Source organism: Tiliqua scincoides, chromosome 5 (assembly GCF_035046505.1).
Source record: "Tiliqua scincoides isolate rTilSci1 chromosome 5, rTilSci1.hap2, whole genome shotgun sequence".
Classification (NCBI taxonomy): domain Eukaryota; kingdom Metazoa; phylum Chordata; class Lepidosauria; order Squamata; family Scincidae; genus Tiliqua; species Tiliqua scincoides.
Window position 1 is genome coordinate 115,427,643 of NC_089825.1, and position 14,278 is coordinate 115,441,920.

The 14,278-nt window shown below is 41.7% G+C and overlaps 1 protein-coding gene across 1 annotated transcript; it reads left to right on the top strand.

Moving 5' to 3' along the window:
- Positions 1-384: 384 nt before the first annotated feature.
- Positions 385-7,769, top strand: LOC136653308 (vomeronasal type-2 receptor 26-like). Its single transcript, XM_066630220.1, has 4 exons — positions 385-600; positions 1,854-2,072; positions 5,834-5,960; positions 6,871-7,769. The coding sequence occupies exons 1-4, from the start codon at positions 385-387 to the stop codon at positions 7,767-7,769; spliced, it is 1,461 nt and encodes a 486-aa protein (XP_066486317.1).
- Positions 7,770-14,278: the final 6,509 nt, after the last annotated feature.

Consider the following 14,278-nt stretch of genomic DNA (forward strand, 5'->3'; position numbering starts at 1 on the left):
GTCGCGGAGAAGATGACCTCGTATGAAAAAATCCAGGCTAAATCCATTGTAATAGTCAGCTTCAAAGTATACGTTGTAAATGCAAGACCTCAAACTATGACATTTTTGATGTGGGTGATCTATTTATGTACAATGATAGAAGGGATTACCATAACATCTATAGGTAAAGTGTGGATTATGACAGCCCAATGGGATTTCTCATTTCAAACAATGCTTAGAGGTTTGGATATACAAACTTTGGATGGTGCCTTGTCTCTTGCAATTCACTCCAGTGAAGTGCTGGGGTTTCCAAAATACCTTCAAAACCTACACACAAACTTGCAAAAAGGAGATGATTTTCTCAGGGACTTCTGGGAACAGGCATTTGGGTGCTTATTTTCAGATATGAATGTGGACAGTGATATCTGCACTGGCCAAGAGAAGCTGGACAGCCTCCCTGGGATATTCTTTGAAATGAGCATGACTGGTCAAAGTTACAACATCTACAATGCAGTCTATGCCATAGCATACACTTTACATAAGATGTGCACACCCAAGGCAAAGCTCAGAGCAATTGCTGACAAAGAAGGTTGGAAGCATTCAAATCTTCAACCTTGGCAGGTAATATCCAGAGGTAGCTCTTGAGTATCCATAGCTGTGGACATGTGACTAATATTCTCATGGACTGACAAATTTTGGCCACAAACTATACCTATACAGAACTTTGCTCTTTCCTTAAAAGCTTCCTTCTTTCCTGTGCTCAGCTGCTTTCCTTTTGCCACTAGCTGTAGGCACCATAGAACTTTCACCAGTTAAGGTGGTATCCTGTTCCCGTTGGAATAATAATAATAATAATAATAATAATAATATACAGTATTTATATACCGCCTTTCTTGGTCTTTATTCAAGACTTTATTCAAGGCGGTTTACACAGGCAGGCTTATTAAATCCACGCAGGGATTTTTACAAATTGAAAGAAGGTTCTCTCTTTCAAGAACCACCACATTCAAGGTGTTACACTCCGATCTGGTTTAACATTCTGGCCTCCGTCCTCCCACGCTCCGAGCAGATGGAACAGCTCAGCTGCAGCTTGCCAGCTGCTTCAAGGTCGCACGGTGCCGGTGGCCTTGAACTGGCGACCTTGTGGATGTTAATCTTCAGGCAAATGGAGGCTCTACCCTCTAGACCAGACCTCCTGCCCTCCTGGAAGGAGTGATCTTAGTGCCCCTGCTCTGTGTGTCTTTCCAATGCACTTCTAATTACAGTACCACCCTGTTCTCAAGCATCCTGCTTATCCCCCATGCATAGAAAGAATGCATGCATACCAGATTCTGATTCTTCCCGGCCAGTCATATTTTCACAGCATCACTGCTTTCTCATACCAGCAGTGGCAACACTAGGGCTTGTCACCAGGAGTGGGAGGCCAGCATGTCACCTTATGATGGACTTCCTCCCATGCAGTGGACAGGGCAACACACCGGGAAGTGGGCATTGTGATATACCATTGCCCCACCCTGCTTTTTTTGGCTATAACTTTTGGTAGAATTGAGATATTTCAATGCAATTTGTTTCAATGCATCCTGCATGAAATTACACATTGGTTGATATATAACAAGATGGTATTATTCAAAAATACCAAAATTTTAAAATTTTGGATAAGTAATGGTGTCACCCCCCCCGTGCACGTCATCCAGTGTGGCCCACACGCCCTGCACCCCCTAGTGACACCACTGCATACCCCAAACTGCACTTTTGAAAGGCCCAGGACACAGTTGCTCAGAATTAAAATACTTTGAAACACTGTATATTCTTTTTACCATTATACCTCACCATTGATTTTATGATACATTAAAAACATTGTGTTTTCACATTAGCTTCACCCTGTACTGAGGAGCATCTCATTTAACAACAGTGTTGGAGACACAGTGTCTTTCGATGAGAATGGGGAGTTAGCCGCTGGATTTGATATTATCAATTGGGTGACCTTCCCAAACCAAACCTTCTTAAAAGTCAAAGTAGATCGGCGGGCTTCCACACTGCCGAAGTTCAACATTTCTGAGGAGACCATCACATGGCACAGTCACTTTAATCAGGTGGGATTCAAATATAGTTTTGACAATAAATGTGAACTTTTCAGAATGTTGACATTTCATAAGTTTTTCTAGCCTACTAGGTGTCTTCTGCTCAGTAGGAGCAAATACTGTACAAGAAAAATGAGGTATTCAATAAATATATGCATCCTACCACCAGTTCAGTATTATGGCCCACTCATCTGTGGATTAGGACCCACTAGGTTGGTTGCAAGCCAAATTCAGGTGAGTCCCCATTCATCTCAATGTTTTATTTTTAGTATACAGGTTGAGACTAATTATTCGCATGGGTTCCGTTTCAAGTACCTTGACAAGTCCTCTGGCTCCCCCCCCCCCAGTGGATACCACATGTGTATCACTGATGCAGCTGCATTGGCTGGGGGTTTTAGTTGAGATTGGGTTATTAAAGTACAAGTTGAGACTAATCATTTGCATGGGTTCCATTCCAAGCACCAAGCACAAGATCTGGATTTTAAAAAATGCACTATAGCAAATCAATTTAAAAAACAAAGTTTCTTTGCTCCAGTGATTGAAAAACAGCCTTGGTGACCTTTTGACTCTAAGATAAGAGTCATTAAGAAGACAATCCATCAGCACTTCACTCAGCCCCGCCCTTCACCAATGCAAAATTATCCCTTTCTTTCAAGTGCTCAGGGGGAAGGGAGGGGTCCAAAGGAGAGAGAAGGATTGATGGATTGTTAGCCTGCTGCCCTTTCTCTCTCTCTCATTAAGGAGGCTGTTGTTAAAGCACTGTTCAGTTTTTAAAACTGATTTTAAAGGGATGCATTTTCCCCTTCTCCAGGGATCAACACATTCCTTCTCATTTGCAGGGGCCATCCATGTTGAGTCAGATCTGTGTATAAAAAATGCATGTATAAATAGGCTGAACCTGTAATAGACTTGATGCCAACATGGTATGAGACTGCATCTGTACTTTTAACAGTTCAGTACTTTTAACAGGCTACAATGTATATGCTTTTCACAATGATAGTCAATGGGGCTTACTCCTGGTAAGTGTGGCTAGGATTGCAGCCTAGGACTGTTAAAAACTTTTCCTGCTTGCTGAGGTCATTTCTGGCCATGACATAATTTAAGAACATAAGAACAGCCCCACTGGATCAGGCCATAGGCCCATCTAGTCCAGCTTCCTGTATCTCACAGCGGCCCACCAAATGCCCCAGGGAGCACACCAGATAACAAGAGATGTCATCCTGGTGCTCTCCCCTACATCTGGCATTCTGACTTAACCCATTTCTAAAATCAGGAGGTTGCGCATACACATCATGGCTTGTACCCCATAATGGATTTTTCCTCCAGAAACTCGTCCAATCCCCTTTTAAAGGCGTCTAGGCTAGACGCCAGCACCACATCCTGTGGCAAGGAGTTCCACAGACCGACCATGCGCTGAGTAAAGAAATATTTTCTTTTGTCTGTCCTAACCCGCCCAACACTCAATTTTAGTGGATGTCCCCTGGTTCTGGTATTATGTGAGAGTGTAAAGAGCATCTCCCTATCTACTCTGTCCATCCCCTGCATAATTTTGTATGTCTCAATCATGTCCCCCCTCAAGCGTCTCTTTTCTAGGCTGAAGAGGCCCAAACACCGTAGCCTTTCCTCATAAGGAAGGTGCCCCAGCCCTGTAATCATCTTAGTCGCTCTCTTTTGCACCTTTTCCATTTCCACTATGTCTTTTTTGAGATGCGGCGACCAGAACTGGACACAATACTCCAGGTGTGGCCTTACCATCGATTTGTACAACGGCATTATAATACTAACCGTTTTGTTCTCAATACCCTTCCTAATGATCCCAAGCATAGAATTGGCCTTCTTCACTGCCACCGCACATTGGGTCGACACTTTCATCAACCTGTCCACCACCACCCCAATATCTCTCTCCTGATCTGTCACAGACAGCTCAGAACCCATCAGCCTATATCTAAAGTTTTGATTTTTTGCCCCAATGTGCATGACTTTACACTTACTGACATTGAAGCGCATCTGCCATTTTGCTGCCCATTCTGCCAGTCTGGAGAGATCCTTCTGGAGCTCCTCACAATCACTTCTGGTCTTTACCACTCGGAAAAGTTTGGTGTCGTCTGCAAACTTAGCCACTTCACTGCTCAACCCTGTCTCCAGGTCATTTATGAAGAGGTTGAAAAGCACCGGTCCCAGGACAGATCCTTGGGGCACACCGCTTTTCACCTCTCTCCATTGTGAAAATTGCCCATTGACACCCACTCTCTGCTTCCTGGCCTCCAACCAGTTCTCAATCCACGAGAGGACCTGTCCTCTAATTCCCTGACTGTGGAGTTTTTTCAGTAGCCTTTGGTGAGGGACCGTGTCAAACGCCTTCTGAAAGTCCAGATATATAATGTCCACGGGTTCTCCCACATCCACATGCCTGTTGACCTTTTCAAAGAATTCTATAAGGTTCGTGAGGCAAGACTTACCCTTACAGAAGCCATGCTGACTCTCCCTCAGCAAGGCCTGTTCGTCTATGTGTTTTGAGATCCTATCTTTGATGAGGCATTCTACCATCTTACCCGGTATGGATGTTAGGCTGACCGGCCTATAGTTTCCCGGGTCCCCCCTCTTTCCCTTTTTAAAAATAGGCGTGACATTTGCTATCCTCCAATCTTCTGGCACCGTGGCCGTTTTGAGGGACAAGTTGCATACCTTAGTCAAGAGATCTGCAACTTCATTCTTCAATTCCTTAATAACCCTTGGGTGTATGCCATCAGGGCCCGGTGACTTATTGATCTTTAATTTATCAATGAGGTCTGAAACATCTTCTCTTTTAACCTCTATCTGACTTAACTCCTCGGTTAGGAGGGGCCGTTCGGGTAGCGGTATCTGCCCGAGGTCTTCTGCCGTGAAGACAGATGCAAAGAACTCATTTAATTTCTCTGCCATCTCTAAGTCTCCTTTTATCTCCCCTTTCCCTCCCTCACCATCCAGAGGGATTTCTGGATCCACCATCCATCCAAATTCATCCACCACCATCCAATTTCTAGGTTAATGACATCGCTTCCGGTGCATCCCAACAGATTTTCATTCTAAAAAGTGGGTCCTGGGCTAAAAAGTTTGAGAGCCACTGACCCATACAATATTGTGTTGTATCCATTTCTAGATGCAGGCTGCTGGAGCAGGAATGACATAGCCATACAGTAGACTGAAGGGGCCCCTTGAAGAGGTAGACTGGGGGAGGCAATAAACTGGTTGAGGGTGCCCTGTACCCACATCTGCACACCACTCACTATCTTTCAGTCCATCCAGCCACATTGCCCTGTGTTCTGATCCTCTTTTCACTCACTTCTTAATCATTTCTCCTAGAGCTTTAACAAACATTGGGAAGTGTCATGGAAATATTCCTTTGGAAATTATCATGTCCCCTTTTCAACCATCTAATATGAATCGCTGTTCATTCGTTCTTTTATTAGCTCTATTCATTTGCTCAATGCTAAATTTCCAAGACCAATTATTCTGATTTCTTCCAATGAATTAAAACAACCCAACCCTACCCAAGACTTATGTTGGCAGATTGCATGATTCACCACTGTAAGTACAGGTTGGTGGCACAAAAGCTGATCTGCTCTCTGTGCCTGGCATATCAGTGTAAATGGTCAGATGTTGTACACATGGTCTGAGCTGACAGAGGATAAGATTGGGCTCTAATCTCCCTAACATGTTAAAGAACTTTGGTGCTCAATTGCAATTGTTACCTGTTGGATAAAGATGTATATCTTCTCCTCCTTTTTGGTCAGGTGCTGCCTTTGGCTGTATGTAATGACCACTGCTTTCCAGGTTACAGCAGAACAATGAAAGAAGGGCAGCCATTTTGTTGCTATGATTGTGTTCCATGTCCAGATGGGAAGATTTCAAACCACAAGGGTAGGAGACACAAGGCACAGCATTATGAATTAGACACTGTAAAATAACTGCTATTGGTTTTCCTTTACAGCCACTTTCCTACATCAATACTTGTTCTGGTGTTGTAAGGCCTTTTTAGGATTGGGTTTTAACGCTCTTCTATAGTCCCAGTAATGTCTTAAGAAAAGTAAGAGAAGGCAAGGAAAGAGGAAGGGAAAGTCAGAGGGATGAGAGGAGAGCTCTTAGTTTCAGCTAGCAGACAATTGTCAAAGAATGTGGACATTGGGCACCCTGAGATCAGAAATGTGAAGTTATACTTCATTGTCCCTATTTAAAATTAAATTAAATTGATGGTAAGATTTTGAAGGTGGCTAATGTTAAATTAGCATTACAAGAGGCATCAGGGATGAATGTTGTCTTATCTCACAATAAGGTAAAAAGTTCATGAAACACAGGCTAGAGAAATGTTAGTCTAGCCTAGACATTCCCAAACTTTTTTAGTTCACCACACCCTTAGTGCCTCAGTAATTTTTTCATGGTGCCCCAGGCCAAAAGAAATACCTAATGACTTTGTTTCCCTCAAATATTTAAAATATCTCAAAGCGCCCCTATGAGTTCCTGCTATACCGCTACTATACCCTGGGAAGCTGTTTCACATAGTGTAGGAACCATGTGTTTAGCCATTTAATAGGGTCAATATTTTAAAAGTATTTGCATGTATTCTTGTCTGCTTTCATATATGGTTACATTAGGAAGCTTTCCAGAGCATAACCATGGTTAATCAAATTAAGAAAAGCCCATAGCATTAATTAAACTTTTTTTCTTGGGGGGACACACACCTTACAAGGCATGATAACTCTTCAATAATAACAGAGATGACTTTGCCTATTTGTAACCACTGAGAGATGAATATATCTGTCCTACTTTTCAGATGTGGATGATTGTTTCAAGTGCCCAGATGATCAATTTCCAAGCCAAGATCGGGATCAATGCCTTCCCAAAACCCTAAACTACCTCTCTTTCAAAGAGCCTTTGGGACTCGCTTTAGCTTCCTTGGCTTTGTCTTTTTCTCTGATCACAGTGTTGGTGCTTGGAATTTTTATTAGGAACAAGAACACTCCCATTGTCAAAGCTAATAATCGGGACCTCACCTATTCTCTTCTCATCTCCCTATTGCTTTGTTTCCTCTGCTCCCTGCTATTTCTTGGTCAGCCTCAAGCATTGACCTGCTATTTACGACAAACATCTTTTGGTGTCATCTTCTCGGTTGCTGTTTCTTGTATTTTGGCAAAAACCTTCATGGTAATCCTGGCCTTCAGAGCCACAAAGCCTGATTCTAAGATGCGGAAATGGATGGGGAAAAGACTGGCCAACTCTGTGGTTCTTTCTTCCTTCTTGATTCAAGTCAGTCTTTGTTCAGTATGGCTAGGTACTGCTGCCCCATTCCCAGATTTTGACATGCACACTCTGGCTGAAGAAATCATTGTGGAATGCAATGAAGGCTCAGTCATGATGTTTTATGTTGTTCTGGGTTACCTGGGATTTCTGGCTATTGACAGTTTTACTGTGGCTTTTCTAGCCAGGAAATTGCCAGATAGTTTTAATGAAGTCAAATTCATCACCTTCAGCATGCTGGTCTTTTGCAGTGTTTGGTTGTCCTTTGTTCCTTCTTACCTGAGCACCAAGGGAAAATTCATGGTGGCTGTGGAGATCTTCTCCATCTTGGCCTCTAGTGCTGGGTTACTAGTTGGTATCTTTTCCCCCAAATGCTACATAATTGTACTGAAGCCGGGGTTGAACAGAAAAGAACAGCTAATTCGGAGATATTAGGATGAACATAAATGCTTTGGTTGGTTGCGTTCGTATTTTTTCTAATGATATGTTTTCTGCAAGTAACACTGATAAATCATTTGCATGTATTCTATTGTGTCCGATTCATTCTTAAGTTTCCATCTAAACCTATCCTTTCACTAATGTATTTGGAGTTACACAAAAAACATGGTTCAATCGTGTTCCAAGCTGGGCTAAACAGCACTCATCTCTGAAGTAGACATTTAGATACTGGTGGTTACTGTTTTTGACATATTCAAGGGGACATTCTTGGAAAACTACCTTTGCCTGTACCAGATGAAGATGAAATTATGGATCTGTCCAAATCCACAAAGAACACCTGTGATCTGTGTAACCTTGCCTTGTAATTGCTTATCACATTTCTAAAAATACAAGCAGCCCAATTCTATGAAAATCCCTGAGTGGTGATGGAGTCGCACCAACGGAATGTCCACTTTATCCTGTGGAGGAGTTTTAGGACCTGAAGCTCTACTCTGTGTAAGAGAATGTTTGTTACCTTGCTCAGGGGTACATCCTTGTCACCTGAACAGGCCTACTAGCTGACACAAGTTTGAGTAGACTCAGGAAAGCAGATTATGTCCAAGAAGGGATATAGGATGTCATAATTTGTGACTCTTTAAAGAAAAAAACAAAACACTGCCTTTTTGTCCAATTAGGTTATCTTGCAATTGTTTATTTTTGTTTTGCTTTGTGTTTTTTATTAGTTTTAAATTCTTGGTTTTATTTGCATTTTATGACTGTCAATCACCAATGTGATTTTTTATCATATGGGAATCTAGGAACCGCTTATGTTAAAGGCCTATTCATATGAATGTTTACTGACTATATAACATTGCTTTTCTTGTTTGAACCCCCACTATTCTATTAGTATCCCCTCAATAAAAGCTTTTTGTTGTTGCATCTTTATGCTTGCCTCCCTCTTTCTTATATGCCATTGGCCACAGCAGCTGGTGCTTGCACCCATAACAGATATCTTGCAGGTGCACATTTTACATATGTCCTAAAAAGCCCATTAGGCTACAATCACATACACGTACCTAGGAATAAGTATTATTGAACTCAGTGGAACTTATGTCTGAATTGACATGTGTAGGATAGTAACATAAGTCAAAAGAAAAATGGAGATCAGTAAATAATACCATTTCAGCACCATTTGCACTCCCCTTGCCTCCATTTAAGAATCACACAGCACTCGCACTCTCTCTCTCTCTCTCTCTCTCTCTCTCTCTCTCACACACACACACACACACACTCATCATTCCTCATGTACCACTAAGTTACAGTGAGTTCTAGGAAACAAAATTTCTTTTCCTCTTCTGATGCAAGTATGATTTCAGCTAGTACAATACACTGGATTCTTAGGCTTGCAATTAATTCAAATTACTATGATTCAGTCACCCCCAACTGTGTGAAATTCCACAGGGGTTGCCTAAGGTAACATGCACAATTTGTAACACAGTGAATAAAATACCCCTTGCCATTCAGGAGGGGGGAGGCAATGAACAGGCAGGACTGCACCTGTCTGATCTTGGCAATTTCCCTTAATCAAGATAAATCGAGGGATTTTGAAAGAAGGATGTGGCATCCAGACTGAGTGTGGGTAATAGATACTAGATACATTGAGTTGAGTATCGCTTTAAGATGGTACAAGAGCTTCCCTTGCTGCTTCTTGTTCTGTGGCAGCATTTTCAGTCAACTGAATGCAAACTAGACCATGCAATGTGTGCCATGGTTGAACCCTCCCAAGTTCCACACAAGTATTATCAGACTGGAGACCTCACCATTGGAGTAATTGGTACTCAGTTTGGCTGCCTGCTAAATGAAATATCCTTCAGGGAACAGCCTGGCCTGAGCTTCATACATCAAATTCTGTAAGGATTTTCTGTCTTCAGTATTTTGTACTAAGTCGGGAAATAGATTACGTGAGTAATGTCATATACAGAGAAAAACCAGCATTTTTTGCCTGTTGCATTTCTCCTCCTCTATGGCTCAATTCTCTTGTTCCATTGCTCTGCTGGATCCTGAACTTTGTGTTAGACCAGAAAGCCTGACATGGAGTCTCTCAAGTCTGTGCCAGCAAAATAGCCAGCGGAGATTTGAGAAGTTCCACTGAAGGGCTTGGGGCTTCCCCAGAGGAGATATCTGGTGGCTGCCGCAGGTCCTCAGGATGTAATGATAGCTCCTTTTGTGCTGCTGCACCTGGTAGCATCTACAGCAGTGAGTGATGGCAGTACCTTTAGGATTGGACCGTTAACTAGGTGATAACAATCTTATCTCATTAACTATAATAGTGCTAAAACACAATAAACTTCTCTCACTTGAACAAAGGAAAAAGGTTGCAGAAACCTTTGTAGTCACAGTGTACAAAGTGGCATGGTTTCAAACAGAACCTTCTACATGGTCAGAATGTGTATCTTATGCCTAATGTAATTGCTCCTTTAGCACAGTGCCAAAAAACTACCAGCAACTCCTGTCCCTGGTCTTTGCTGTGAAGGAGATCAATAAGAGCCCCAAGATCTTACCAAATGTCAGCCTGGGGTTCCAAATCTATGACAGTTATGTAAATGCAAGGATGACTCATCAGAACACCCTGAAGCTTCTATCCACCTGGGAAAGGATTGTCCCTAATTTCAACTGTGAGCAGCAAAAGAATCTGATCGCTGTCATTGGGGGACGTAACTCTGAGATCTCCCTTCACATGGCTAGTATCTTAGGCATCTATAAGATTCCACAGGTACATTGATTATGTTAGCTATGAATCTTTTTTCAAGATAGGTATAATTTGTATCCTCTTATTATTGCCTCATAATGTTAATGAGTTTATTTGGGGGGGAAAGTTAGAAAGAGACAGAGAGATGTATAACAAACAGAGAAAGGATTGATCTTTTCATTATTTTAGTAAATCAATGAGGCTGTTGAAAAATTTCTAATAGATACTTTCATTGTGTGCATTCAAGATGATGTGCGTGCATGATTTGTGTCATTTCATTCATGCGGACAGCAAAAATGGAAATTTATGTATTTATGTGTCTCACAAATGTTTATCCCACCTTTCCAGTTAAAAACTGCACATGGCGACGAAGAATTTCATTGTGACAATGTTTTGCTATTTTGATGGTCAGGAATGATGGATTGATTATAATATCTTTCTAGCCAATGAGATGTTTGGTCCAAATCATGAATAAAAAACCGTATACTTATTACAGGTTTTTTTAAAAGAACTAATGACTCTTAAAATAACTAAAGGCAACCTATTTGCCAAACCTTATGTTACCATATTGGTTTGGTTGTTGCTTCAGTTTCCCATAATGATAAAAAATATGTGCATTAAAGCAAGTAGTCTGACATGACTAAAAATAAATTTAGAAGAAAATCATATAAAAGATTAAACTCTCTTCACATGTCTACCCACAGAAACAATAGACAAAAAAATAGTTCATGAACAGTTTATATTTCCTATCAAATTAAGTGGATGGTAATGGTGCTTACTCATTGTCAACTTTCAAAAGATATGGGTATAGTACAGGGGTGGTCAGCCTTTCGACATTTAGAACATAAGAACATAAGAAAAGCCCTACTGGATCAAGCCAAAGGCCCATCTAGTCCAACTTCCTGTATCTCACAGTGGCCCACCAAATGCCTCAGGGAGCACACAAGACAACAGACACAACCTGCATCTGTCGAGGAAGGAGCAGCTTCCTATCTGTTGCTGCCTGCGGAATGCAGCCTCAAAGACTCAGCCCACACAAAGAGCACTTCAGACATAAATCCTTCATTATTTCAGTCTGTATTTACAAGGTAACAGATATAACAGCAGCATAGCAAAGAAACATAAAGACGGCACAATGTGCAATATACATGACCACCAGCCTCCCCTGCCTTCACACACATGAGGGCTCTTGCAGTCCTTTTAAAGCACTGTGCGTGAATTAGGAAGGGTGGTGTCTCCTCCTCCTGATGCTAGCTCAACACCTGCTTCAATTAGTGAACTCTCTTTTCACCTGATTTTTGGTGACTCAGCATTTTGCACAGCTTAGGCCTTACCTTATCCAGGCCAAATTTCCCCGGGTTGTTTTCTAATCCTGACAGCATCCCAGTGCCCTCCCCTGCATCTGGCAATCAGATTGAGGATTTTCAAACGGCTTTCATTTCAGCACATATTTCAGACTGCCAACAGCCATCCATGCTGTCCCATGTGAAAAATAACACTCTTTCCCTTTTCTTTAGATTGCATATTGTGTATTAACTCCAGTGAAGGATGTTAAAACTCACCTTCCTTCCTTCTACCGAACGGTTCCTAATGAAGAACATCAGTACAAAGGGATCATCCTTCTCCTTCAGTATTTCCAATGGTCATGGATCGGGATCATAACAGCAGATGATGAAAATGGGGAGAAGTTTGTACAGACTTTAATGCCAAGTCTTTCCCAGAATGGAATCTGCTCAGCCTTCAGTGAAAAAATGCCAGCCTTATCCCAAATCACAGATAAGATGACCTCGTTTGACATCATCCAGGCCAAGGCCATTTCTCTAGCCAGCGCTGATGTCAAAGTGTATGTTGTCAATGCAAGGCCTCAAACTATGACATGTCTGACATGGGTGATATATCTCTCTTCCATCTTAGAAGGTGTAACTGACATTCCAAGGCTTTCTGATGGCAAAGTGTGGGTTATGACGGCCCAGTGGGATTTCTCATTCCAAACTATGCACAGAGGCTTTGATATACAAGTCTTTGACGGTTCCTTGTCTTTTGCAATTCACTCCAATGAAGTTGAGAAGTTTCCAACATTCCTTCAGAGTCTTCATCCTGACTTGCAGAAAGAAGACAATTTTCTCAAGGTCTTCTGGGAAAAAGCATTTGATTGCTCACTTGCTGATGTCAGTGAGGACAAGGATATTTGCACTGGGCATGAGAAGCTGGAGAGTCTCCCTGGGACTTTCATGGAAATGAGCATGACTGGCCAAAGTTACAGCATCTACAATGCAGTCTTTGCCATAGCACATGCTTTGTGTAACATGTACACAGTGAAGTCAAATTCCAGAGCAACTGTTGACCGAAGAAGATGGAATCCCTCAAATCTGCAACCTTGGCAGGTAATATTTTTATCCAACTCTCTTAGCTTGTGATGGATATTCTACTAACAGAATGTAAAAGAAACCAGAATGGATGATAGTGATTGATTATACTCGTATTAGAACAAAAGAGCAAAAAACATTTTCTTTGGTTGCTAGACACAAAAGATACACTGAATTTTTTTTTTTGCAAGTGGTGGCTTTTGAGTACTAATTTCAATGAAAGATGCAGTTTCTGCATTGTATCCAAAGGAAACAAATCCTAACTAAGCACCAGTGAAATCATTTGGGCGCAAATTATTAATACGTAACTTGTCACAATTAAGACTTTTTCTCTAAAACAAATAAGACTGCAATCCTTTATTCACTAACCTGGGAATAACACATTAGGCTTTCCTTCTGAGAAGACATGTTTAGGATTGTGTTTTAAATGTACCAAGGGAATGGTGACATAAGCATTTGAATTAGGGGTTCATGAAAGCTGCTGTTATCTTTTTCATAATTTTATTATTGTCATATTGTTGTCGCCCCCCCCCCCCAACAATTGCCTTTTCCTTCTAGCTTCACCCTTTCCTGAGGGTCATCTCATTTAACAACAGTGTCGGAGACACCGTGTCTTTTGATGAGAATGGGGAGTTAGCAGCTGGATTTGATATTATCAATTGGGTGACCTTCCCAAACCAAACCTTCTTAAAAGTCAAAGTAGGAAGGATAGATCCACAAGCTTTCACTTTGCCAAAGTTCACCATTACTGAGGAGGCCATCACATGGCACAGTCACTTTAATCAGGTGGGATTCAAATGTAATTTTGAAGATAAATGTGTACTTTTTGGAATGTGGACATTTCCTAAGTCCTTCTAGCCTGCTTCTGTTCTGTGGGAACAAATACTGGACAAGAAAAATGAGGTATTAAGTAAATATATGTAGTCTCACCAGTTATAACTTATTGTTACCCACACAATATTGTATAGCATGTATCTATTTCTAGACAGGCTATATACAACATGACAAACTCCAGTAAGAGGCTCAGAGTCGATGAGGGGGCTTTTTTGAGCATGTGATCAGCACACGCTGGAGCTCTGCCCACTGAGCCGAGCCTCTTACTGCGGCTTGTCACATTGTATTGCTGGTCTTGCTGTCAGTCGACAGGGGTCGAGGTCCTGCAAATACCACTGGACCCCACCTCAAGTACCACCCAGTGGTACGAGTACCACTGGTTGGTACTTGAGGTGGGGTTCAGTGGTATTCACGGGACCACTGGTTGAGAAACTCAATCAGTACCACTGATTCCTTTGCCCAAAGATAACACTTCCAAAATCAATCAATTTCCCTACCACTGAATTAAAACGTGGGCTGCCCAATCCTACTGAAATTCCACCACGTCAATACAGCAGAGCCAATGTAATTTGCCCTGT